This window comes from Anas platyrhynchos, chromosome 1 (assembly GCF_047663525.1).
Source record: "Anas platyrhynchos isolate ZD024472 breed Pekin duck chromosome 1, IASCAAS_PekinDuck_T2T, whole genome shotgun sequence".
Lineage (NCBI taxonomy): Eukaryota > Metazoa > Chordata > Aves > Anseriformes > Anatidae > Anas > Anas platyrhynchos.
This window is the reverse complement of record NC_092587.1, coordinates 116,703,398-116,728,631: the sequence shown is the minus strand read 5'-3', so window position 1 is coordinate 116,728,631 and position 25,234 is coordinate 116,703,398. Positions and strand designations below refer to the sequence as shown.

Here is a 25,234-nt window from a genome sequence, read left to right as displayed (position 1 = left end):
TACACATCGAAACTTACCTGAAAACAAACTTCAGAACCTACTGCTTGGCCTCGTCCTTCCCTTCAACATACAGAGAGCTTCTTTTCCTCCTGTTTCATGTCTCTGTCATCCAACATAGGCCTCAGTGAGAAGATCTGGGAAAGTACTGCTGGGACCTGAGTGCCAATATAATATTCTCAAAATTGGCTGAGGCCCTTAGGGTTAGTTAGGTCAGTTAAGGGAATGAAGTACACTGAAATGGATGTTTCCGTGGCAGTACCTAGCTCGTTGTGCCTTGGTCTAATGTGAGGTTACGCCCCAGTGAGGAATAAAGGCCTTTCTGCGACGTGCAGGGGAGGTTAGGCACAAAAAGCACCCGAATTAGCCGAGGTGAACCACAGGGGAGGAGAGGGCATAGGCAGGTGGGTGGCTGGCGGGCCTGTGGCTGCTGGGTGGGATGTTGGTGGGTACAGGGCCAGGAAGGAATTAAGCAGCTGTTCTCAGGACTTTAGGGTCGGTCTGCCCAAGGTCACGGCTATGGGATGTGCGTGCTGCCATAGCAAGCCGGGTCCCGTTTGCCTGTGCAGCCAGGGACACCAGCACCCTGTGTGTGGAAGTACTGTGCTGGGTTTTTCTGCCTAACATCATCGTTGTGAAGGCAGCAGGACTAGCTGGAGACTTAGAAGCTATCCATATGGCAGATAAAGCATGTTCTGCCAAGGCACTGTAAGCATCGGGGCTATTTGAGGTTCACCCTGGCAATCCCAGCAACTGCTCACGAACCCGGGCTTACTTCTGCTGCCTTGTCTCGAGATTCAGAGGCTACAGACTGTTATGATTCAGTAGGAATTAGGCACCAGATACCTTGGGGCCAGTATATTGCAGTGATTTGGAGAATGAGACGCAGGAACACTTGAAGATCACAGCTTCCATGTTATTTTAGGTAGCAGCTGCTTTACCTATTTATTTTTTTATTTTTTTTTTAAGAAATGACAGTGAAATAGAGGTGTCATTAGACTCTGCTAGACAGTTTTCTTATTGCTGCTGTTAAGCAATGAAATGTTAAGCACAACATTTGAAATAATTGCAAGTAAAACCTGCGTGCCTTGGCTCTTTGTATTTTCATCCCTGGATGCCTCACCTCATTTTTATTTGCAAACAGTGTTTTGACAGGGTCTGATGCATCCTTTTGGAATTATTTCAGATATTGTACTTCCATGAGCCATATATCTTCATATTATTTTTCATGTATGACTAACAGATATATGCAGTTTTAACCAGAGGAGCTAGTGCCAAATTTAGGGGCTTTTATTGTGTTTACAAAAGTGTCCCATGTGTCTGTTTTCTCTCACCTGATGTTAATTCTTAGGGGGTCTGCCATCTGTTTACTTCAAATTGGAACTAAGCATAAATATGTAAGTAAAAAGCCTGACATTAGAGGAACCCAGGATGACTTTATTTGCCCAAATATCTTTTAGTTCCTTTACAAGCTTGGTGTCTGCTCTGGTAAATTTTACTTTTTGTAAATGCTGGCTATTACACAAAAGTGCAAACTCTTAAAAATGCCCAATATGGTTCACACTTGGGAGCACGTAGCAATCTTTGCCATGCTTAAAAAATAACTTTAAAAATGGCCTGTAGGCACCAGAAATCTGCTGTGATGTGCCTTTTGCTGCATCAAAGAACATCTCATCAGTACACACTCCAAAATGCTATAGTCTCTGCAAAAACACATTGCGACCTGTATTGGTCAGGTCACAAACCTACAGATGTGCTTTTTTTCAGGATTCACGGATGACCTGTAAACACAGGGAGCAAGCAGTACACTCTGTGCATTGTATTCCTTGCTTGCAAATACATATCTTTGATACTATTTTAGAAACAGCTTTATTAGCAGAATGTTACCAAGTTCTGTAAGCTGTGTTGTTGTTGCTACTATGAAGGTTTGTATCGTATCTTCAAGTAGAAAACCAATGTGAATGGTTTCTCTGCTCTCTCCCCCAAAATGTATTCAAATTATAACATAACATATGTAAGAAATGTAAGAAGAAAGCCAACACTACAGATACAGGAATTGCATGTAGTGTATAGCCACACATCTAGAGTCCTGTGCCAGGGCAGCTGGAACTGTGCGCTTACACATTTGTTCCCAGGTAATCTGCCTTCCTTCCCTACGCACACACAGACAGAAGGCTTACAGTGAAAAAGCTCTTGTGAAAGGCATGGGATACATCAGAGATCTGTTACAGAAGTGCACTGCGCTTCCTGCAGGAACGTAGCTCATCCCAGGATGTTTTTGTGTTCCAGCTGGGGAACTGCGGAGAATACTTGCCTTGTGCTGGGGGAAAAGTCTTTTAGTCTTTTTTTTTTTTTTTTTTTTCCCAACATAGCACTATTTTGAGTGATGATTTATATGAAAGAGCTACAATACATCTGACTTGAAATAATTGATAAAGTATCTTTATGTAGAAGCGCAAGCAGGGATTGAAATTGGGCCAAGTTCTCCCAGTATCTCAGCTATAGCTTGAGTGATTTCAGGAGATTAAGCCTTGCCTGTATTAAACCTGAAGTTTTATGTATGCTTTCTTTGCTCTATTTTTTGTTACATCCACCTCTCAGAGTCAGCAGAGCTGTTGGAGAACAAGCCAAGTTTTCTTCTGTTTCATGGGTTCATACTGGAATTGTTCATCTGTGAGAAGTTTACCTTGAGGCACCCACTGATAACATTCAATTGCAACTTCCTTGCTCATAAATTTACCTGTTTGGACCAAAGTTACTAAAGGTCACAAATCCATCAGACAGTGGGATTTTCATTTCTCATACCGTTCACTCCTGAACCTCTAAGAGAAGACCTGGGTAGTCCTTCAGAGAGTGTTTCCACTTGCAAAGGGTGTTCGTGCTTCAGAAACTCAGCAGGCATTTTTGGTTCCCTTTAAAGAGTTTCAGTAGCATTTTGCTCTTAACAAATGCTCCTTAAAACCGATGTCAGCGTTTCCTGCTCTGTAATTACTGTTTGCCAACATCAGGAGCAGGTTCCCAAAATAATCTTTCCTCATATGAGTAGACCTTCCCCACGTGATTTGTTCCAGTGAAATCAGTTATCTGTTTTAAATACTGCCTCGCAGACGAGAGGAGATTACAGCATCATACCTCCCACAGCATTTGCCTGCCAGTTTAATTATTTTATAAGCACAGGCCCTACAAAACTTTGCCTGGATAGCTGTACTGGTTCAAGATCTGAAGTGTTACTGGCAAAACCTTCGATGATGTATAGCTGTGCTCTCCATCCAGAGAATGACCTTTTTGCCTGTTTTTGTTGTGCAGTGAACAAGATAGTGTAGCTGTCTTAATCAAATAAATAAAAAAGTAGCTCCTTCTATTAGCACATGTTGCATGCAATTACCCTGCAGGCAGAACTATAATGGCAGGTGCAGTATTATGTAGATGGGTCTATGTTTGCCCCTTCTCAAAAATATTTCTGTCTTGTTGCTGTGTTAAAAGAAAACGAAATACAGAAAACAAAGAAACACAACTAGTTATTCCTATTACAGACTGCAAACAAAAGAAGGCGTGAAGGTGCTCGTGCTTTTTAAGTGTCATTTCAGTGGTTTGACTCCTGTTCCTCTACAAAACACCTTCCACTTTCTTTGGGAACATAAGCTTTTAATATTTATATTGCTGAATTGCAGCTAAGTTAAATGGTTACAGTAGCCTGAGAGGCTGTGAGGAGGGATAATAAAAAGGCAGCATCAAGATACACCTGAAAATGAGCTACTTCCATCCGTCATATAGGATTTCTTCGTAAAGTGTCCTGGCCACAGAACCAGCTCAGCTGGGGGGTGCTGCCTACCACACTGCACTCTGCTCTTACTGACTCACGTATCTGGGGAATGCAAGATGTTACTGTGTGCTGATGAAGCTCCGAGGCATTCTTCAGCATGGAAAAAAGTGACTGAGGGGAGAAAAGAGAGAGGACTGTGAAATGGTGAAAGATGGGGAATAGGTGACTGTGGGAGAATTTGCTAAAGCTTCCAGTGCAAGAATATCAAATAATCCAAGCAAGAGGCAGGTGCTGAGCAATCAAAATGAGATAATTCATCACTGAACTCACACTGAGGCTGTAGAGCACCCTGCATCGCAGAATCATGCTACAGGGTGATGCAGGTCTCAGAAGCCTACTTTGGTCCAAAATGCAAGGGTGATTTGGCTTGCTTGGCTGGTCACAAAATGTAAGTGTCCAGAAAATCATAAAGGCACAGATGAAGGGAAAAGTCTGTCAGATGAAGACAGAAGGACATTTGCACAAAGTCTTTGTCTACCCATCTGATTATTGGCAGAACTATAGCAAACTTCTAACGGTACTTTAATGGATTAACCAAAATGAAAAGGCTGCGATATGGATTACTTGCTCTCTTCACCCAATTCCAGTTGTTACTGATAAGAAACTGGAAAGAATATGAGTAATTATATCAAGGCAGAAAGATGTTTGATAAATGATTTCTGGGTTTTGATCATTTCTTGAAATATTTTGTCTTATGCTCTGGTAGACTAACCAATCTTGTAATATTTTACTCACCAGACGTTTTTGTTAAGCTCTGCGGCAACTTTTCTGGGCCGGAGACAATGAAATAATATCGGATGTACCAATTGGGAGCTATTGCTGTGTTTCACTTGATCCGTCAGCACACCACAGTTATGTATTTCTCTGTCTACGCATTCTCTCGTTGACAGAACTTGGCTGATTTTAATTTACCGTGTGTAATGCATTCCAATATCCAGTGACTGAGAGGCCAGAGAGCAGCGGAAATATTGACGAGTGTGGCTCTAAGCCCTTGGCCGTAAAGTGAGCGGTAATGATGAGTGTTTACAAAAACTGGATCGAGGGGAAGCTAACAGTGGTAGTTCTCCATTTAGTGGGGACCACAAGGAAAATCTTGGTGTTGCACGGGCGTTTACATGGTCAAAAAGCACTACAGTGTTTGCCTAGTCAAAAAAAAAAAAAAATCTTGCTGCAAACCAGGCCTATTTTCTTCAAATAATCTCCAAGGCAACGGCCTCTACCAAGCTAGGATCTGATTACCAGTTGCAGGCCCCAGACCACAGCCATTATTGTTTTAACATTTCTGCCTTCCTCTTTATCCCAGCGTGAACCAGGTGGTGCGGGCTGTTGTGTAACTTGACCTTGCTTGGAGATAAAAAGACAGGTTAGCACTCAGGGATCACAAAGACAGAAGCAAAAAGACGGTATTTAGAAAATAAAGAAAGGAGCTCGCACTGTATGATTATGTGCAATGCTCGACGCTGTGCTATGTGGGTGGCCAGCCAAACACTTCCCTCCCGTGAAGCCCAAGCAGAGATGTGGAGCTTGCCGTGGATTCTCAATTTTAGCCTTGTCTGTGCGGAGAAGCTGTGATTTTCAGCACTAATGTATTAAAGTTACCTTGGATGATTTCCTGTAGCACTTGAGCTTGCAAAGAAAGGCAGGAAAAATCGAAGAAAAATAAAAGAATTATATATAAAGGTTGAGTGCTTTTGGGGAACAGACTGACTAGTAAATCCCAAAGCAGAAAGAGCTGGCAGTGAATCTCAGAGGTCGCTTTTTGCTGTTTTAATACTATTCTCTGAGCTTACCGTGCAACAAGCCAGTGAGCCCAGAGGTCAGCAGCAATTAGGCAATACGTGTCTTTGGGTTAACATGTCTCAGGGATGCTAAAGAAAATAAATGCTTGGTGATCAAGTATTCAGCATCTGAAAGCTGAAGAAGTGTTAAATAAGAGGGAAGAGAGATTCTGTTACTATCAACCCTGGGTGCACAAACTGATAATGACAACTGTGTCTTGTATAAATGGTGACTGTCAAAACCAAGCCAAACCACTGGTGCAAGGTCACGAGGTCCCAGCTGTATCATGGTGGAGGCAAAGTAAGTGAAACATTTCCCTTGGCTTGTCTTAACCACCACCTCATTTCTCAAAAACAAAGCAGCCCAAATCTCAGCTAATGATAGCTTGTTTCTGTGATTCCATAAAGATTTCAAGCCTAGAGCAGGAGAAGCTTTTTTTTTTTTTCATATCAGACCATATGGCAGATAATAAATATCTGAGATTCTTATTGCTGATAACTTCCTACAGAGACATGGGCAGAAAAAGTAATGTCTGTAGCCAGGTTTCCTGACAGATAATACCACGTCATTCTTCACACGTCCTCACTCTTTCTGTAATACCTTTAGGTTACAAGCTCTTCAGAGCAAGGACCCTTGTGGTGCTCTGATCACAGAGCATTTTAGTACTGTTACAGTACATGTCGGAGTAGAGAAAGGAATTGCAGCTCAGCTTGCTTTAGCTAGGTGGGACTTCTGGTTGTGGTCTTGGCTTTATCTTGAACGGCTCCTCAAAATTGCCTAAGGTTCCGATTAAAAACACAATAAAACAGCTTGTGGTCCCAGTCATCTGTCCTGATGTTTTGTCAGTGGAAGGAACTGGTGCATGTGAGGAGATGGCCTGTTTATAGCATTCTAAATCCCGATTAGTTTTTCCAGCTGTGATTTCCACATAGGAGGATACATCTTGCATCTTGGGCCTTTGGATTTGTTGAGACCAAAGCAAGAATTAAGTTGCTTGGACAAATAACCATCAGACCTGACTTTGTCCTGCAAACAGAGCAAGTATGTACCTGCTCTCAATTCACATTGCTTGAGCTTCTCAAGACAGGCAATGAATTGGGTTGTATTCAGAAAGCCATATTGTCGTCATATTTCATACTGTATGAATTGTATATGCTGAAGGGTGACCAGAAAGCAAAAGTCCCCATGGAACAAGCCAGCATTAAGCCTGGTTACAACACAGTTAAACGGTTCTTTTTTAACTATTCGATGGGAAAACAAATTGACCTTGTGTTTTCCCCCCCTTCCAGACTCTGACGGCACCTGCCCCATTTGCAGATGAAACGAGCTGTCAGTGCCGAGCACCCCACGAGAAGCTAACCATTGCACAAGCCCGCCTGGGAACGCCAGGTATGTGTGGAGAGCTACATCAGCAGGACCATGGGCACTCCCAAAGCACAGGCTCTCCCTTACAGCCCTGTATCAATACTCACTTTTGCCTTCCGTTTGGAAGCAGAAAGGCCAGCCTGGTATCTGGTGCTATTAGCTAATGGGGAGGAACAAGTAACTAGAGGACCGTCGTCTTCAGCTGGAGAAACAACAAGGGGAAATGTTTCAAGTTAGAGTTTGATGTTTCATGGGTGTCTGCATGTTGGTCAAATGGAAGGCTTGCCAGCCTGCTCCAGACAGCCTAAAAATTGTGTTGATTAATGGCTACTTTGGGGATTCTTCACATGCTGCCTATGTATGCTGGAAAATGTCTTCTTTCACTCGTGTTCTTGTTGACCACATCAGACCTTAAGTGGCCTTAAAAGCCATTTGCCCTTTGCAAAGAAACCATGTCCAATTTCTGAACTCTGTCTAGACATTTTTGCCAGACTTACCTCTGTGATCGGGGAACAGAATGATTTCACAGAAAGTCCCGAATACGTGAAGTACAATCCGTGAATGTTGGATCTTTGTTGTTATCATCTCTGCTGTCCTTTTGCTTGGAGGTGGCTATTCTGTGGCACTGTGGTGGTTTTACTCAGCTGAGCAGCTGAGCTCCACCATGACAGCTCTCTCACTCCCCCTGCTCAAAGGAAAAGGGGGAGAAAATGTGAAGAAGGCTCAAGGGTTGAGATAAGGACAGGGAGAGCACTCACTGTTTATCATAATGGGCAAAACAGACTCAGCATAAGGAGATCAGTAAAATTTATTTAACTCTTACTACCAAGCTATAGCAGTGAGAAACTTAAAGCAAATTAAAAACACCTTCCCCTCCATCCACGCTCTTCTGTGTCCGCCCCCCAGGTGGTGCAGGGGAACTGGGGATGGCAGCTGTGGTCAGTCCCTGATGCTTCGTCTCTGCTGCTCCTTCATGGTCACTACAGGGTCCATCCATCCCCCAGGAGCAAACTGCTCCAGCACGGGTCCCCCACATGCAGCAGCTCCCCCCAGCTCCCTGCTCCTGTGTGGGCTCCTCTCCAGGGGCTGCAGCTCCGGCCTGGGGCCTGCTCCTGCGGGGGCTCTCCATGGGCCGCAGCCTCCTCCAGGCCACATCCACCTGCTCCATCGGGGGCTCCTCCACAGGCTGCAGCGTGGAGATCTGCTCTATGGGGGACCCATGGGCTGCAGGGGGACAGCCTGCTCCTCTAGGGGCCTCTCCACAGGCCACAGGGGAACCGCTGCTGTGTGCCTGGAGCACCTCCTGCTGCACTCACCTGGGGGCTGCAGGGCTGGTTCCCACTCCTCTCTGCCAGCTGCACGGCAGGTTTTTTTTCCCCTTTCTTAAATCTGCTCTCACAGAGGCACAAACAACATCACTTACTGGCTCTACCCTGGCCAGCAGTGGATCCCTTTGGAGCTGTCTGAAACGGGCCCTTATCTGACATGGGGCAGTTTCTGGTTTCTTCTCACAGAGGCCACCCCTGCAGCCTCCACTACAAAAACCTTGCCACATAAACCCGCTACACACCGTTATCGGGTCTGTCATTTGGAAAAGCAAGTTTTACCTTTTCTGTCTGAAGACTGCTGCTGAAAATTTCATGCAGAAAGAAAGAGTTACAAGGGTGACAGCAGGTGGATGGTGAAAAAAAAAAGATAGACTCATTGATGAGAAAAAGAGATCTTGGGAAGTATTAAAAAAGGGTAATGAAGTGTTTATGTGGAGGCTGTGGAGAAAAAGAAAGACACAGACCAGAGTGGAGAAGTGAGGTGATAGGAAAAAAAAAAGGAAAAATTTCAAAAAATCCAGAAGGCAGAACTAACTAGAAAAGCAGAGGGAAAAGAACAAGACATATGGTGGAACTCTGAATGAGACAGGAAGATGACATTTTTTCTAAATTAAAATACAGGGATGATCGATGATAATAAATAGGCTAAGTCTGAGAGAAAACAGCAGAGAGCACAGAGAAGGAGAAGTTATAAGCAGCATAAAACACTGGAAGTTCACCCACAGTGTATTTTGAATATCAGAATGGGGGTAAATCTCCACAGTGATCTTATCTGGGAACAGAAACTTGTCCAGTAGAATTAAGTGCAACTTGTTTTGGGTCTGGAAAATCACTATTGTGTTTCTTTCCTTACAGTTGACAGACCTGTCAGAGTGTATGCAGATGGGATATTTGACCTCTTCCACTCTGGCCATGCTAGAGCTCTTATGCAAGCCAAAACTCTATTCCCAAATAGCTACTTATTAGTAGGAGGTAAGATCAGAGTTATTTCTTGCACTGGAGTTTTGTTTCTATGCTTCAGCATAAGCGTTATTGCTGTGCTCTCACCCCCAGCTGGTTATACACTATGACTTTGAATGCTGCTTTCACTCTGGGGGCTTTCTATAGGCGATTTGCCTTGACTTATGTCTTATAATTGAATCAATTAAAGTAAAAGTCAAATTCTGCCCTCAGCAGCACAGGCACAATTCCCATTCTAGTTAAAGCAGGTGCCTGCATGACTCTGAGCTTAGAATAGCTCCATATGAATAATTTACCTTTTTCAGTTATTCACTCAAAATTGTTCAAAGATGGAGATGAGTGAATGAGATCAACCACTCATTTATTTCTGGCTCTTCAGTCCTTCTGCCAGTCAGACACAGCCCACGTCCCCTGGCTGCTGGGTCAGTACTGTGTCTGCAGGCCCAACCTTCAACATCAGCAGAGGAGCTAAATTCAGACCATTATCATTGGAGACCTAAATGTAGGTTATGATTTGAACATATTTTTCAGCTTATAAGTGTCCCCAGGCAGGTTACTTTCTTTTCATATTTATTTTTTTCCACAACTATCTTCTTTTTTGCTGTGCAGCTTGCTAACAGATGCTCAGCAGTTGGTATATGCCAGAGAAGTCACCGGAGGGAGAGTGACTGTTTCCTGCTTAGCTGGCTGTGCACACGCTGCTCTCGTGAGGCCTCATGAACATGCATTTCAGTTCCAACTTCCCTGCACCTTTGGGTTTGAGATAGGTCTCTCATAAACATTGCACAGCAACATTCAGCTGGTTCTCAAACGCTTACAGAAATGATGATATAGAGAATGTGAATGCAACCTTCAGACACTTTACAAATACATGATTTTGTGTCTTTGTCCCAAATCAATTAAAAGGAAGGCAAAAAAGACCTAACACAGAAAAAAGGCAAAATCTCTGCATAAACACAATCTTACATTTTACTGTTAAGTTTATGAATGGTGGCAATTCAGATGGAGCTTCCTGGGAGGGAAACAACATCCCCTGTTCTCTCCGGAGACAGGTATCTTGCAGAAGCAGCATATGGAGGTGCAAATGAATGAGGCTTAAAAAATGATGGTTATATAGATTTTGTTCTTATTTTTAAAGGGAGGGGAGTGGAGTCATGGTGTCATGGATCTGGGAAGGAGCTTTGAGGCAAAAGTCTAGCTCCTTTGAATTTCCTGGCACAGCTCCACTTTGTCCTTTATTTTTGGAGTGAAGGACAAAGCAGCCAGCACTCATCAATACCTTTTCCCAGCAATGCACTGTATCTTAGCATGTTTATAAAATGGGCATTTTTCCACACCCACATACAATTTGTGCTGCAAAAGCACTGGTGTCATACATGTTGGTTGGCACCACAACCAATCCCTTTTATTTCTTATTGTGAAAATAATTATTTGGAGCTAATTTTTTTTTTGTACCTTCTCAAGTCAGTCATTAGAGCAGGATGACAGGATCAAAAGGAAATACAGACATATTGTGTCTGCACTGTACATGAATAAATAGTAATCAAAGATCAAAATCAAACCTTTCTACAGAATTCAAGCAAAAATTACTGTTTTCCAATAATTTTAGCAGACCCTTTCTTCCAGAGGAGGGTAGCTTTAGGATGATATAAAGTGTGTAAAGAAATATAAATACAATCTCAGAAGGGATGTTTCTACTGCAAATGCTTTGATCTCCATTAAATTTCTTGTCAGCAGGCATCAAAAATGACATAATAGGATAGAGTAGCATTTAGCTAGCTGAAATACATATATATTATTACCTGACTGAATTTTGCACAAACTCCAGGGCTATCTAAACCCTCCTACATTTTTCCTGCTTTAAAGGCCCTTCATTACCATCACAGCAAGAACATCCATTTTAGATCTCAAAAGAGGCTGCGCCTTTGTCAGAGCCTTGTCTGATAGGTTGATGTTTTCAAATTAGAAAGAAGCAGCAGCTGCAGGGCTGCTATCACACCCTCCTGCAGCACTAATAATGTTGCATTTATCATTTGTCAAGCACATTTACCGTTTGTCCAGGTGTCGCAGAAAAGTGAGACCCAAAGGCGTGGGTTCGACCTGTGGTGACGGTATCAAACTATTCCACCTGGGGCATCAAATGGCTATTGTAGCTGTAATGCCAGACAGTTACAGCTCCAGGGACAGGCCACTGCCTCTCCTGCAACATTATGTGGGTAGAAGGATAACAGCCAGCTTTTATAGTCCCCCAGTAATGCAGATGTTGCCTCCCTCTCAATTTAAAAGCAATATGTGATACGGTATTGGTACATACAGAGTTAAAGATGCAGGATTCCTGGGCTTTTAACTCTGTTCTTTGCACGAGAGCACATCATAGCGTCTTCCAGTCCTTTCCATGAGGTTTCCTTCTGCAATTTCTCATTTGATCGTGGCACAAGCCTTACTTCTCTTTCTATTAAATCTGCTGAACTCAAAACTAAATTCAGAGACAGACTCCTATAAAAACTGCCATGGCTTACTTTCTATCAGCGTTTATTTAGTGAGAAACTTTTCTGCTATGATTTAGAGCTGTGTAGGCAAATTAATCATTTAGAACTTTGTTCGTGTAAGAGCAAACATTTTTACTGTGCAGGTGGTTGAACGCTGGAACAGGACACCCAGAATTGCTGTGGGGTCTCCGTCTCTGGGACGTGGCCCTGAGAAACCTGTTGTAGTTGACTCAGCTGTGAGGAGGGGGTTGGGTTATGTGATGTCCTGGTACCTTCCAGCCTCAACCATTTTGTGATACATGAGGTTTGTCAGCACTGTGTGGTTGCTGACACTGCACTTTCTGTTTATTTTTAAAACGTTGTCCAAAATCCCCCCTTGTAGTGGGATTCACTTGCCTCAGCGTGCATGTACAGCACCCCTTGAGATGTCCTGCAGTATCTCACTCAGGCTCTGACTGCAGTTTAGAAGGGAAGGAGCTGCCATAAATCTCTGGTTGTACCTGCCAACTCTGAGCAGAACTCAATTCTTAGATGCCCTGGAGCTGCCGAAAATTGTAATAACCAAGTGCTTAATGCAATTATCAGGAAATAATAAATGGCTGGTCAAGCAATTTCTGCTGCGCGTGGAGCCATTTTGTTGATACTTCCATATTTTAGTTTGCAGTGATGATTTAACTCATAAGTTCAAAGGCTTCACTGTGATGAACGAAACTGAGAGATACGAAGCCCTCAGGCACTGTCGCTATGTGGATGAGGTCATCAGAGATGCACCCTGGACGCTGACACCGGAGTTTCTTGAAAAACATAAGGTGCGTTCCTCCCTTATCCCTCCCTCCCCTGTATAGACGGACAGTTGAAGATAACAGCAAGCCTGTGAACCTGTATCAGCTGGAGTAAATTATTTAATTCAGTTAGCTCCAGTCACTGAAATCAGTTATGCTGCATTGCTTGCCTTAGCCTTTGTCAGAAAAGGCTGTATTTCTCTTGCCGTTTTTTTCTCAGTGTGCTGGGGTGATTTCTCGGAATGCCGGGATGGTTTCTGAATGGCAAAACAGCACTAAAGAGTCATCCATAAATTGACATTCAGGAAAGGAGATCATGAGGAGATCAGTAAAGTTATCCTGTCATGACCGAAGCCCTACTAAAGTCCTGGATTAAAGGCACATTTCCCATTAATGTCAACAGGTGCAATAATTGGCCAGGAATACATAAAAATACAGCGTGTCCTCTAAAAGGCAGACAGTGCGTTAATGACAATGCTTCTGGAGACAAGCTTTGTGTACTTTCCTAACTGATTACAGAACATAGTAGTTTTAGGCCTAAATCTAGTGCAATATTCTAGGTGATGGCTTTAGGATGAGAAAGTCAAAAGCAAGTCAGCTGAAGTCAAGAAAAGAGTTGATCCTCCACAACGACCCCTCATTGAACCAAAATTCAGTGATGGTGGCATGTGATTCTTCTTCTGTTCACTGGCAGATTGACTTTGTAGCCCACGATGACATCCCGTACTCCTCCGCTGGCTCAGATGATGTATACAAGCACATAAAGGAGGCAGGTAAGGGCAGCTTCACACTACTAGCACCTTTCTTTTCAGCCTTGGCTCAAACTCTTTTACTGCCTTTTGACCACAACTGCTGAGAAAGAAGCAGCAGAGATAATACTGCATTCTCGTACACCCTCACAGTAGGTATTGCTGGCATCAGCAGAAAGATTCACTTTGCAAAATCACAATGTCCTTGGCTGAATTCTTGCCATAACCCCCAGGAAACCGTTCAAGTCTATCAAAAAGCGGCCCCATCTTTTCATCTTTTTTTTTTTTTTTTTTAATTTAAATGATTTTAGGTTGCTCAACTAAGAACTAATAAAAATGAGTTCAGTTCCCACAGCAGCCCAGCCAATTGCAGTTGTTGGTAACCACAAACTGATGACTCCTTGACACAGAACAGCCTTTATTACGGGAAGGCACACCATCAGCCTTCAGGAGTCATTAGGATCCACTTGTGATTTGCACTGAGGGTTCTTTTCACTACACTGGCAGATGGTTTAAATGAGTGCCAGAGTAATTAATTGGCATGACCAGTTAGCTATTTGGTTGACTACAGTATTAACACTGAATGTGAACATGCTGAAGTCATCAGGAATTTGTCTCTCTTTGGTTCATGGAAGCTGAATTAAATCTGAGGAGACCATGTTTAGCCACATTTGCAGGCAGCAGCTATCCCAGCACAGTGACCAGTGCAGGAGTAGGAACTGGTCATTCCTTTCTTCCACTGCTCCGTGGAGGTGCTGCTTTGACCACGGGGGAATCCATCCTCTTCCAGGTCTACAAGAATGTGTTTTGGGCGCTTAAAAGAATTCCAGAGCAAATCTGCCTGCTGATAGTTTGCGGTGCAAAGTGACATTCCCAAGCTATACGATGACAGCAGAAGGCCAGGTATTGACCCAAGCTAAAAGCATAAGCTTTTTATAGCAGCAGTTCTTGATCGTTTTCCAAACGCAAACATCACTGTAGTGTCAGACTCACAACTTTCCTTTAGGAACTGCTTTTGCTACAGCTTCAGAGCCAGCACCAGCTTCCTTTACTAGGCAATGGGACAAACAGACCTCTGGTAAGGACAGGTCACCGAGGGACACACAGAATGCGTGCTGGCTGGGAAGCTATTTTGACTTAGACCTATAAGGTGCCAAGCTAACAGTACAACAGAACAGGCGCCCTTGGTGTCACTCTGTTGTTATCAAACTGAGCTGGAGCGTGCCCAAACCTGGCACATCTTCCTCTGCTGTTGTTAGGAATGGGTCTAATGCGCGTGCATCCTTATGAGGAACTCAAACTTTGCACAACAAAATATGAACTTACAGCTTCAGAGACGTGTTCTGTCCTGTCTATCACTGCAGGATGCTGGAGAAGTGCTTCAACCTTATCTGACTGAAATTTGTTAGATGTAAAATGGGAATAATGTAACTTGTGAAGGGTTTCAAGTTCGAGTGACAGTAGTCCTGACACTCCAGAACAATATTATGACAGTAATGAATTTCCTGTAGGGTATTTTGTTTTAAATAGACCAGTGCTGTGGATGCATTTGTGCTTTTTCCTCAGTTCCATTGCTCTCATTTTCCCACACTGAGTAGTTAGCAAGCAGAAAAGCAAATGGTAAATCTGGAGCTCTTTGTGTAGATTCCTATGCACTACTAGTTCCCTGTATCTAGTCAATGGGTGGGAGAGCATATGGACAACTGGGAGCTGTGCAGTGGTGTGCTGCCTAAACCTCTGTACATTTGTAAACAATTAGGTTTGAAAACATCAATCAGTCTAACACATGGAGCCAATGAAAGCAAAATCAGTGACTAAAGGTGATGTTCTCACATGTGGCTTTGTCCACTTACTGGAAAACAATTCAGCACTTGGCTTAGCAAGGGTAGGGCTTGGGTTTTCTTAATGAATTCTTGTAGCTCCTGTCGATAAAGGTTTTTGGCTTAAAGTGGGTTCCAAAAATAGTTTCCTGAGTGACTACTGCATGCCTGAAAAGCGTGATCAGGCAACAGGGAACCCTCTCTGCTCATGATTAAAACAATCTATTTTTGAGCAGAATAGTAATTAGAGATCATAAAGAGAAGGTATCACTTATCATTTAGTCGCAGGAGGCTGCTAAATTTCTTGATTCTTTCATCAGTTCTTTTTCTAACCCTGTGAAATTGGCTAGCAGTGCCTGCCTACTTCCAGTGAATGTGTGAAGACTGATTTGTCAATAGCTATAGCATCCTTTTAAGGCAAGGCACTTTTTTTTTTTTTTTTCAAAATCTTAAGTCTTAGCTTATCTCTCTCTCATCAGCAGTTTAATTTTGCAATTACATGTAAGTGATAGCAGTAATTTTGGTAGCCCTAAATAACTACTAAAGCAAGGTGAGCTAGTATTCTAATATTATTGCCTTTGTGACTTGCTTTAACAGGTTAAGTGAGCCTGCCTTGAAGAGGAGCAATATATTGCTCAGCTGCGTTGAGGAAAATCAAGCAGTATTAATAAATTGCCAATTTAATTAGTTGGAAAGGGAGAGTGATTATCCAACCCCTTGACGTGGCCAGGTGTACATGAAATGGGCTGTTGAGGCTGATGGCCTCAGTCCCCACAGCGTGTATGCCCACGTTTGCCCACACCGCCATTACTCGCCCTTTGCCTGTTATAAGCTACCAGCATTTCCTGGGAGTTTTCCTTTTCCTGTAGTGCAGAGTATACATCTTCTACCTGAAGGTGCTCCGTGGCTTTGGCCAGTGGTTTGTTTTACCACTCATCAGAACAAAGCCTGTCAGATGGTGCAACACAGAAATGGAGTGGAGAGTGGCAATACGCTGGAGAGCCCAAACAGCCTTTCAGTAGCGTGAGTGGAGGCCAACTGCTCCCCCCAGCCTTTTAGATAAGGTTAAATAGGGGCTGGCTCAGGAGCTGGTCTGGCTTCCTGCATCACAGCTGACACCGTGCACATTTTAGCCTTTCTGCAGGCTGAGGGAAAACGAACCACGTAGCAACCTAGTGCCTTCTCTAAGCTCACACGTGAGGGAGAGAAAATAAGCTAGGAGTAAGATGGCCAGAATTGCAAATGTCTTGACTATGGTTAGGCGTTTTTGTATCCATTCTCAGCTACCTGCCACAGTGCCCGGTCCTGCCGTGCTTTCCCAGCTGGCTTTCTTTTCCCACTTTGCTCAGGGATGTTCGTACCGACGCAGAGAACTGAGGGCATCTCCACGTCAGATATCATCACAAGGATCGTCCGGGACTATGACGTCTATGCCCGACGCAACCTCCAACGGGGATACACCGCCAAAGAGCTGAACGTTAGTTTTATAAACGTGAGTACACTCATCCTGTCGCTTCTGAAACAGCCTCTCGTAGGACCCCAAATGTAGCATACAGGCTAAGAAAGTGTTTTAAAAATAGAAGGCAGAGCCGTGAAGAACTTCACTTAAAAGGAATTGGTAAGCTGAGGATAGTTTTAATTACTCCTATTAATTAGCAGCTTCATTTCCATCTTACACTTTCACATTGGTAGCAAAGCTGCTGCTCCCTGTTCTCCTGACATAATAACATAGTAGGAAGAAAATAAGTCCCCAGCTGCAGTCTTCTCAGACACTGACCCAAGAGATGATCTGTTTCTCTATTCCCATTGTGAGAAGGCAGCACAGAAAGCGAAGATTCTGATATCCAAACTTTCTCGACAGAGAGACAAGATAAAAACAAAAACAACCGAGACAAGAGATGGCTAGAGGAAGCTAAAATGGATTTTAAAACACAAGGAAGTACATGTATGTCAGGAAGCTAATGCTTAAATGATGCTGAAGAGATCAGAAGACACAATATGTAGCACAATAGGTAGGGCAAGAGTGCTCTTTGAAAGGATTTCTCAGAAAAATTATTAGCTCAAGTTATGCAGCTTCCACATACAGAACCGCACCTTGCCCTCCCATGAAGTAGCAGAAATGAAAGTTTCCCTCCATTTTCTGTTCCAAGTCCCAACTTCAAGTCCCTACATTACTGAAATCTTTGTTGTGATAGGGCGAGGTCATAGGAGGCATCCCCTTTTCTCTGGGGCTGGGAAATCCCCTTGTGAAGGACTAAATCGTGTCATGTCACTAGGATTTTATTGTTTCTTATTTTGAAGTCTGGCAGATAAATGACAGTACACAGGGCATAGTATTTATTTCACTGCACTTCTTTTTGGTCTTCTACAACTGTAAACAGTTCTGCTCCAACTATTCCACCCATTAAGGTTCACTATTGCAAATATCCCTTAAATTAGGGCATGCTGGATGCCTTGGTGGGTCTTAAAGTTACTTTTTAACTATTGTTACTAGATACTGTTACACATCTTAGGCTTCTAACACTCAAAACCACTGATGTTTTCTGAAGTCCCTCCTGACATTGGTTATTTAGCTTATATATTCAAGTGCAGAAATACTACTTTTCACCAGAAGAATTTGTGTTTCAAAATAAAAAATGAGATTTCACCATGACAGCAAAGTGTTGGTTTCCTAGGTAAAGGAAGGCTTGGTTACTTACTAGGTACAAAATGAGTTAAGTTTCTTTAGATTTCATTGATTTGTTTGGCTTTGTGGCCTGCACAGATCTTTTTTTTCTAGTGATTTATGAGCTAGAATATCCCCCTCCCATCCCCATCCCCCCTCCAGCAATAAACAGTATATATTTTGAAAGTAAAGGATCAATTAAATGAAGATTGCAGGAAATTAAAAGCTGGTAGTGAGTCGCGCTGCTATGAAGATCACACTATCTTCAGGGGCACAGCTTGAGGTAGTTTTGTGTACTGTACGTCTGTGGAGCACAGAAGCATTTCAGAACAAAAAACCTTTACGCACTGAAGTGTTTTAGAAGCTTGGCCAGGTGAGAGCATCCCAACATGATCTTCTCTTTTCCTCTCTGTCTGTGCTACCGAGCAATTAGGAGTTTGTTCTCTTTTATCCTGAGTTTCCTGGGCACAGGCCTGTTCCTGTCTTTCTGTTGTAGTCAGAAGCTCCTGTATTTGCCAGGCTCGGAGGTGAACAGAGTTTTCCTTCTGCTCTGCAGCAATCTGACCAAAGAGGCATTTGGGACCAGGTCAACATCCAGGCTGGCAAGGCTGCAGTAGGATGCATTTGCTAGGGAGCACAGGAAGGTTTGCCTTTTGCTTGCTACAAAGTTTGAGCTGTTAATTTCTTCTCACTTGTGTCCTTAACAAGGTTCACAAAATTTTCAAATTTTCAACTTTGCATTCACTTTGCAAATACGGAAAGAGTCACATAGTGGAATAAAGATAGTAATCATTTAAAACATTATTTCCAATATGTACTTCCTGCACTTCATTACACATACATTAAATTTGTGTATATAAATACAATGTGAGAACAGTTAGCCAGGGCCGTATGCATTACGATACATTAATGAGATTTGTTTTCTTCTTCTGTACTTTCGGTGCCTAATTATTCCCAAATTCCTATATATTAATCTCTGTCCACACTTTTAAAACAGGAAAAGAAATACCGCTTTCAAAACCAAGTGGACAAAATGAAAGAAAAAGTAAAGAACGTGGAAGAAAAATCAAAAGAATTTGTTAACAAGGTGGAAGAGAAGAGCCATGACCTCATTCAGAAATGGGAAGAAAAGTCCAGGGAATTTATCGGCAACTTTTTAGAGCTGTTTGGACCCGATGGAGCTTTGGTAGGTGTTCTGCCATCCCAGGAAGTCTGAGTGTTGTTTTTATTATTATTTTTTATCCCCCTATAACACAGATCAAGAGCAAATTCTTTTGCTGTAGTCTTTGTTTCAAAAGCCAGCACAGCAGACTAGTGCCAGACCTGCTTGTTGGATCCAATAATGCATGCCAGTACTGCAGCAGGAGGATTTGCCATGTCTGTTGCTCCTTTGGGACAACTGCTGTCTTTAATGTTTATAGAATTTTTATTTTTTTTACCAGGGTGATGCCTTGCTGTCAAATAAGTTGCAGTGCTGGGTATGATGCTGCATTCAGTAGTGCTGCCTAACAGCCACGTACTAGCAAACAGGCTGATGCCGTCTGTTTCCCTGTTAGAACTAAACGGGCCCACACAGACATGAGAGAGAAATTATTCACTGAAGGTGGTGAGGGAAACAGCAACACTGAGAAGTTGAGTTGTTCCATTTATTCTCTGCATTCAACAATAGAAGATGACATTTTCTAACCTTAAAAACTGCTGATGTAAAGTTCTGAGAAATGATTTTACATGTCTAGTGGCCAGGGTCACCCCACTGACTGCAGAGAAGTGTCAGGTAGAAGTGAAGCACTTCTGAAGGTGTCCATGGTAAGTGCTAGTGCCCCAGTGCCCATTTACCAAAGATTTGCAGGGCTTTGGTAGGGCAGCTGAGAGGCTGGGACACTACCGTTCTGGGGAGAAGCCCGAAGGCCTTACCTGACCAAACTAAAATCAGGCAGTGAGTGGTGAGTTGGTGACAATCCAGAGCCCCAGAAGAGTCCTGGCCCCCTTTTTTCATTTCTGACAGCCTGTCAGACATGCAGCAGCTTTATTTTCTTGTGACACTTCCCATGCTAGCTTGAATCCAGCAGCAAAGCTTAATTTGAATGCAGAGGTTGCCATTTGTTTGTACTGAACTTCTCAGCCCTTCTTGCTGGGTGTTGGTCCTTTCCCAACAAGCGCTCCGTGCAGGTGTTTCCTGGTGAAAATCCCAGGCCCCAGCCAAACCCCTTGAGACAGGCACGATCTCAGATGTGTTGTTTTGGCTCCAAGCAAGTGAGGCTTTAGCTTGGCCTCAGGAAATGTGTGGGAGCAGGGAGGAGAGCAGTAAGCCATGCAGAGAAAACTGAGGGGAGAAGGGTAAGAACTAGACAAATACTGAGCAGAACAGCGGGATGCTTCAGAGGGGCTTTTTCACACCACGGTGTGCAGCCAGGCAGCTCCCTCCTCACTTGAGAGCAAACCCTCTGCAAGAGAATTGTGCACAGCTTTAACTGCTGATGGATTACAGTTTTGAGACAATGTCAACAGAGGCAGCAAGCCAGAAACAAACAGTTTAGGACTAGCGTGAAGCAGATACTATTAGCTTTAAAAAGCCAACACAGCCACGATGTTCTCTCACCTTACTTTTATCAGTCTGTACTCCAACAACACAGCACCGTGAATAGCATGCTGTGTTGGAAGGATCTCAGCAGAGCTTCTGCTTATAAACAAACCCTCGGCATTTTAGCAAATTGTTCACTAGTGCTATCATTTTCCTTTGGAAAGTGAAGGCTGTGAACTCTTTTGGTGACTAGCCCAGGTTTACCTGCACTGACCACATCCACACGAAGAGGGTGGTGGTTGCCAGTCAGCGTTCCCGATGTGGAGACGGTCCGATGGCCGCAGGTGCTGAACAAACAGAGTGCTGACAGGTTGTGGGAAGGCCACGGGGGGTGAGATGAGCTTGGTTGTGCAGAGAGAAAAGAATTGCAAAGCCTTGATGCTATTACCTTGCTCCACCCCCTCAAAAACACACACTGAGGGCATTAAAAAGCCCTTTAGTGATAAATATTTTATGGAATTCAACTTATTAGAGAGAAGCTGCTCTGTGAAGGTCTTCTGAGGGGATGCTGGGGTGTTTTCTGAGTTAGTGTCCGCACCACGAAGTAGGAAAGCTGATGCAATCAGAGACCTTTGCCAAGAAAAAGCTTGGGAGTGAAAGGAGTGAAATCTCCTTGTACTCTTGCAGGAAAAGCATCCGTGACAGCGAGCTGAAAGGTGTTGTGGCTTTTTTAAAGCAGTTTGAGCCTTGCAGCAGGAAAGACTTTTAAAATACTGATAACTTGCTATTAGTGTCAAAACTGTTATTAACATTAATTTGCCGTATCACAGTTAGTTAGATGTTGCTTTTAATGTTGACATTAAAAGTACAGGAATCGTTATGGGCATGCTAGCTTCCTAGATCAGCAATTTGCATCCCATTAATAAGCTATTATTATTTCACAAATAGTCATTAGAATACGCTTTATGCTGGCATCAATTTTCTAAAAGTGGGGGCCACGCAACCCACACAAAACCAGCAGCTTCTGGGAAAGGTCAGAACATCAGTTTCCGAGCTGACAAGACGTATGCGATGCCTTCATAGCCTAGCCCACCTGTACACGGCTCTGTGTGCGCCTTTCTGGGCGAGTCACAGAGGTGTCAGAAACAACAGCAATTAGCGTGGCGTCAAACTTCTGCTCTGGTCTGAGAGCAGCACGGCACAGCCTGGGCCCTCCTGGTCGACACAGAGTGCCGTGGGACTGAGCTCACCCCACGTCAGACATTCAGGAGCAGACAGCTGCACTTGAGATCAGTGGAGAGAAAGCAAAGCTTACAGGACAGCGTTTCTGCACCAGTCTTCCCCCAGAACGAAGCAGGAAGGTGGGGTGCTCCCTTACAGCCCGGGGCACAGCCAAGGGGGCTACAGAGAGCAGAGCCAGGGCAGTGCCCGGTGGGGCAGGGCTGCTCCCATCGCCAACACCGGTACTGTGAAGCACTGCAGTGCCACTGAGCTTCCTGACACAGCTGGGAGGGGGCAGGGACAGGAGGGAGACAAAATGTTTTGCTTGGCCAGGATAAAGAAATATTTCATATCAAAGCCCATGCTTTGGGGGAGGGTTATTTTCAGGGAGAGGCTGAAACAGGCTGAATCAGCCCAGGGCAGAAACCTGATGGAAAAACCTCACGTTTGCTGCTCCTCTGTCAGGAAACAGTGAGTGGCAAAGGGAGGAAGAGTGAGGGGCAGCCCCGTGCTCCCTGGCTGGGGGAAGGACAGCGCAGGGCACACCAGCTGCAGGAGGAACCAAACGTAACTGCAAGCTGAGAAACGCTGGGGACTTCGGCTGCCCAAGCAGTGCCCAGCACAGGGGCTGTGGAAGCGTTTTGCTCTCAGGTAACTTAACCTTGCTGGGGATGGCTCTTCCATTCCAGCTGAGCATCACCTACGAGCCGACTTCCAGTGCTCCAGGCGAGGCTGAGAGCTCTTGCTCCCCCCTTCCAAGAGCAGAAGCGAGGCGCTCTGAGTTTGCATTCTCCCCATGAAGCCTGCGGCAGCCGTGCAGCACGAGGCAGACCCCCTGCAACCCGCCCTGGAGCCCGACGGCAAGGCCATGCCGGCGCCAAGGAGCAGCAGCACTGATTTGCCTTCTGCAGCCGCTCCCCTGACTGCAGAGTGGGGGCGGCTGCACCCCGCCAGCTCCAGCAGCTCCCCACTTGGCTTTGCAGAGCAAGCGACAATAAAGCCCACAGCAGAACATGCGCCTGCACGCGTTTCTCTTTTAAATGGATGTCCAAATTCTGGCATTCCCTCCCTTGCCCCACCTGAAGGGTTTGGGGATGCGTGCTCCAGCTGCCTGGGGAAGCGGCTGCCAGAACGGGGCAGGCACAGGGCTGCCTCCCTGGGGAAGGGGAGGAGGAGCAGAGCTGCTGGCCTGCAGAGGTGCCCTGCCCCAGCACACTGTGAGGAAAAGGGCCTGGGAACGAGGGGCACCTGGAGCTCAGGCAGAGAGCCGGCTGTGTGGGACACAATCACCAACACGTCTGAAGTCAGCCAGGGGGAGGTCCCCAGGGCTGGCTCAGGACAACACGTGGAGTTTTCTCGTGCTAGGGGCGTCCTTGCTAAGACAAAACCTCATCAGGTGAGAACCAACTCAGTACGGGCACGGTGTAAGAGGCAAAGCACATCTGGGCTGTGCTGCAGAGCAGAAGCTGCTTGCTCTGCCCTCCCCAGGCGGAGCAGCCCGTTTGCCCGGGCGCCTTCCCCTCTGTGCCTTACTCACGGCGCCTCTCCCCTTTGTTTCCGCAGAAGCAGATGTTCCAGGAGCGGAGCGGCCGAATGCTCCAGGCTTTCTCTCCGAGGCAGAGCCCAAGCAGCAGCCCCACGCGAGGCCGCTCTCCGTCCCGTTCGCCGTCCCCACCCTGGGTCTTCAATAAAGCCTCCCCTCCCTCTTCTCCTAAAGCTGCCTCCGCCTCCCTCAGCAGCATGAGCGAGGGGGACGAGGACGAGAAGTAAAATAAAGATATCTATTTTTATAACCATGAGACAGAAGAACAAGCTATGAACTCGACCGCCGGATGGGGAGAAGCGCGAGGACCACCTGGGGTCCCTCTGACAGCAGGGAACGCGCCCTGGGAGACGACGAAAACAGACTGGAGCACAGCAAGGGAGATCTCAGGAAGAGCTGAACCCGTCCCTGCTCCCTCGCCGTGCCGGGAGGCCCCACCAGCGGTGGCCGGGCCAGCGGGACCTGCGCTGAGCCCGCAGGCAGCACGGGCAAAGCCACAGCCGCGGCGGCTGCGTCGGACCCTGCTGACCCTGAGCTCTTCCAGCACGGGAAGGAAGGGCGCTGCTGCAGCAAAACAGGAAAGGAAATCTCACCTCGTTCGTTTTGAATGAGGTCTGCCCAGAGGGTGCCAGCAGAGCGGAGAGCTGCCCGGTGGGGTTTGCGGAGGGTCGCTCGATGCGTTCAGGCTGCGCAGTGTTGCTTGCTGACCAAGCCTCTGTCCAGGGCGCACGCGGAGATTCAGGCTGCACCGACCCCTTTGCTTTCTCGGTGTTCCCCACGTTCCTAGTGCCTGAGCAGCTGCCTGACCACCTCTGTTCCGCTCCCCGTTTTGCACTTCGGAGGCAAGTAAGTAAACGAAGCCAGCCCTGACTGGGACGTGTTGCTGTGGGCAGAAGCTGCTTTGAGGGCGTTGATGGGTTTTAGTGGTGAATTCCAGAAGTGCACGTGGGATCCCGCAGCCTAAGAACAAACCTCTCCCCCAGGAACCCTGCTGCTCCCAGACAGGCATGGCCAAGCGACGAGCCCAGCAGTGCTACTGCCCTCACATGCTCCTAATCCAATTAGGTTTAAATTTCTCGTGAAACCCTGAAAAAGATGTGCTCATAGACACGCAGCCCCTGCGTGGGGTCCCGAGGCCATTCCTCTATCCCAACAGGGAGAAGAGGCTGGAAAACACAATGGAAACCTTTTAGACGGGAACACAGCCTGCAGCAGCCTCCCTTCCCGAGGGACGCGTTGGGTAGCTGGGTACCTTCCCTCCCTCCCAAACTCTCCAGGCAAGTAAATCGCAGCCCCTGGCACCGAGTTAGCCCCGCGCTTTGTTCACTCCCCACAGCTTCTCCCCACCCCATGGGATACCGGGGTAACCGATTTGCCTTCGGGCACACTTTGCCAGGCCCAGCTCAGCCTCCCGCCAGGCCGAGCAGGATCTCACGGCACTCTCTGTCTGCTGGAGCCCAGTGAGCTCCCCGCAGGGCTGCGCAGAGGCCATCGGGAGCAGGGTGGCTGCTGCTCCCCCGGGGCAGTGCGAGGAGCACCGCGGCTCACCCAGCTGCTGCGCCTGACGGGGCGATGCGGTGCAGACCTTCCTCAGCCTCAGGCAACACCGTAACTCCGCACCCGGGATGTGCTCCTTGGTCCCTCCCGTCCTTGGCAAGTCAAAGTCTTCCCATCGCAACCCGCTGCCGCGCCGTGGAGCCGCCTGCCCCCTCCCACTGGTGCTGTTTACACGAGGAGCCATGCCCGAAGGCGGTGGAGGTGGGCAGGGTCTCCTTGTTCTCCAGCCCCACCGCTTGTCCCAGCTCCATCGCGCATCCTGCCCAGCAGCCCGAGCAGAAGGCAGCGCCCACGGCTTGTACATAGGACCCGGAGAAAAACTCGGCGGCCCGACCTCTTCGTAGCGGGAGCTGTTTCTCAGCCACAGGTGGCCACCCCGTGACAAAGCCATATCCTGTACCAGGCGTCCTCCTCACAGGTAGGACAGCGGAGCTGAAGCCTTTCCCCCGCTGGTACAGGCACCGACACCCACACGCTTTCTCCAGCAAACCAGAACCTCATTGTCTTTGGACACGCGGAGGGCAATTTTGCACTTCTGAGTCATGGTTGGGTTTTATTTTTCATGAGCGTTGCTTTGATTCAGTCCTATTTATCAGCCAAGCTCCACATGAAAAATAAACAGCGTACAACAGACA

At 45.9% G+C, this 25,234-nt stretch overlaps 1 protein-coding gene and 1 long non-coding RNA gene across 7 annotated transcripts in view; one reads left to right on the top strand and one right to left on the bottom strand.

The window, feature by feature from the left end:
• The window catches only part of LOC139999380 (uncharacterized), a 26,600-nt gene extending 2,848 nt beyond the window's left edge, over positions 1-23,752 (bottom strand). Inside the window, exons 1-2 of the long non-coding RNA XR_011804796.1 lie at positions 23,636-23,752; positions 7,462-7,649 (exon numbers count right to left, since the gene is read on the bottom strand). This is a non-coding gene — a long non-coding RNA (uncharacterized lncRNA). The remainder of the gene's footprint in view (positions 1-7,461; positions 7,650-23,635) is intronic.
• PCYT1B (phosphate cytidylyltransferase 1B, choline) overlaps positions 1-25,234 on the top strand; it is a 40,028-nt gene extending 14,794 nt beyond the window's left edge. For 4 of the 6 annotated variants that reach the window (XM_072027359.1, XM_072027355.1, XM_072027376.1 and 1 more), the window contains 7 exons: positions 6,889-6,988; positions 9,148-9,264; positions 12,399-12,550; positions 13,218-13,296; positions 16,376-16,584; positions 18,755-18,943; positions 23,063-25,234. In XM_072027359.1, the coding sequence (XP_071883460.1) occupies positions 6,889-6,988; positions 9,148-9,264; positions 12,399-12,550; positions 13,218-13,296; positions 16,376-16,584; positions 18,755-18,943; positions 23,063-23,269 (1,053 nt within the window). In that variant the 3' untranslated portion in view covers positions 23,270-25,234. Of the gene's footprint in view, positions 1-6,888; positions 6,989-9,147; positions 9,265-12,398; positions 12,551-13,217; positions 13,297-16,375; positions 16,585-18,754; positions 18,944-22,188; positions 22,516-23,062 lie in introns of those variants that run through there. The other 2 variants (XM_038168871.2, XM_072027366.1) reach the window with 2 other exon arrangements.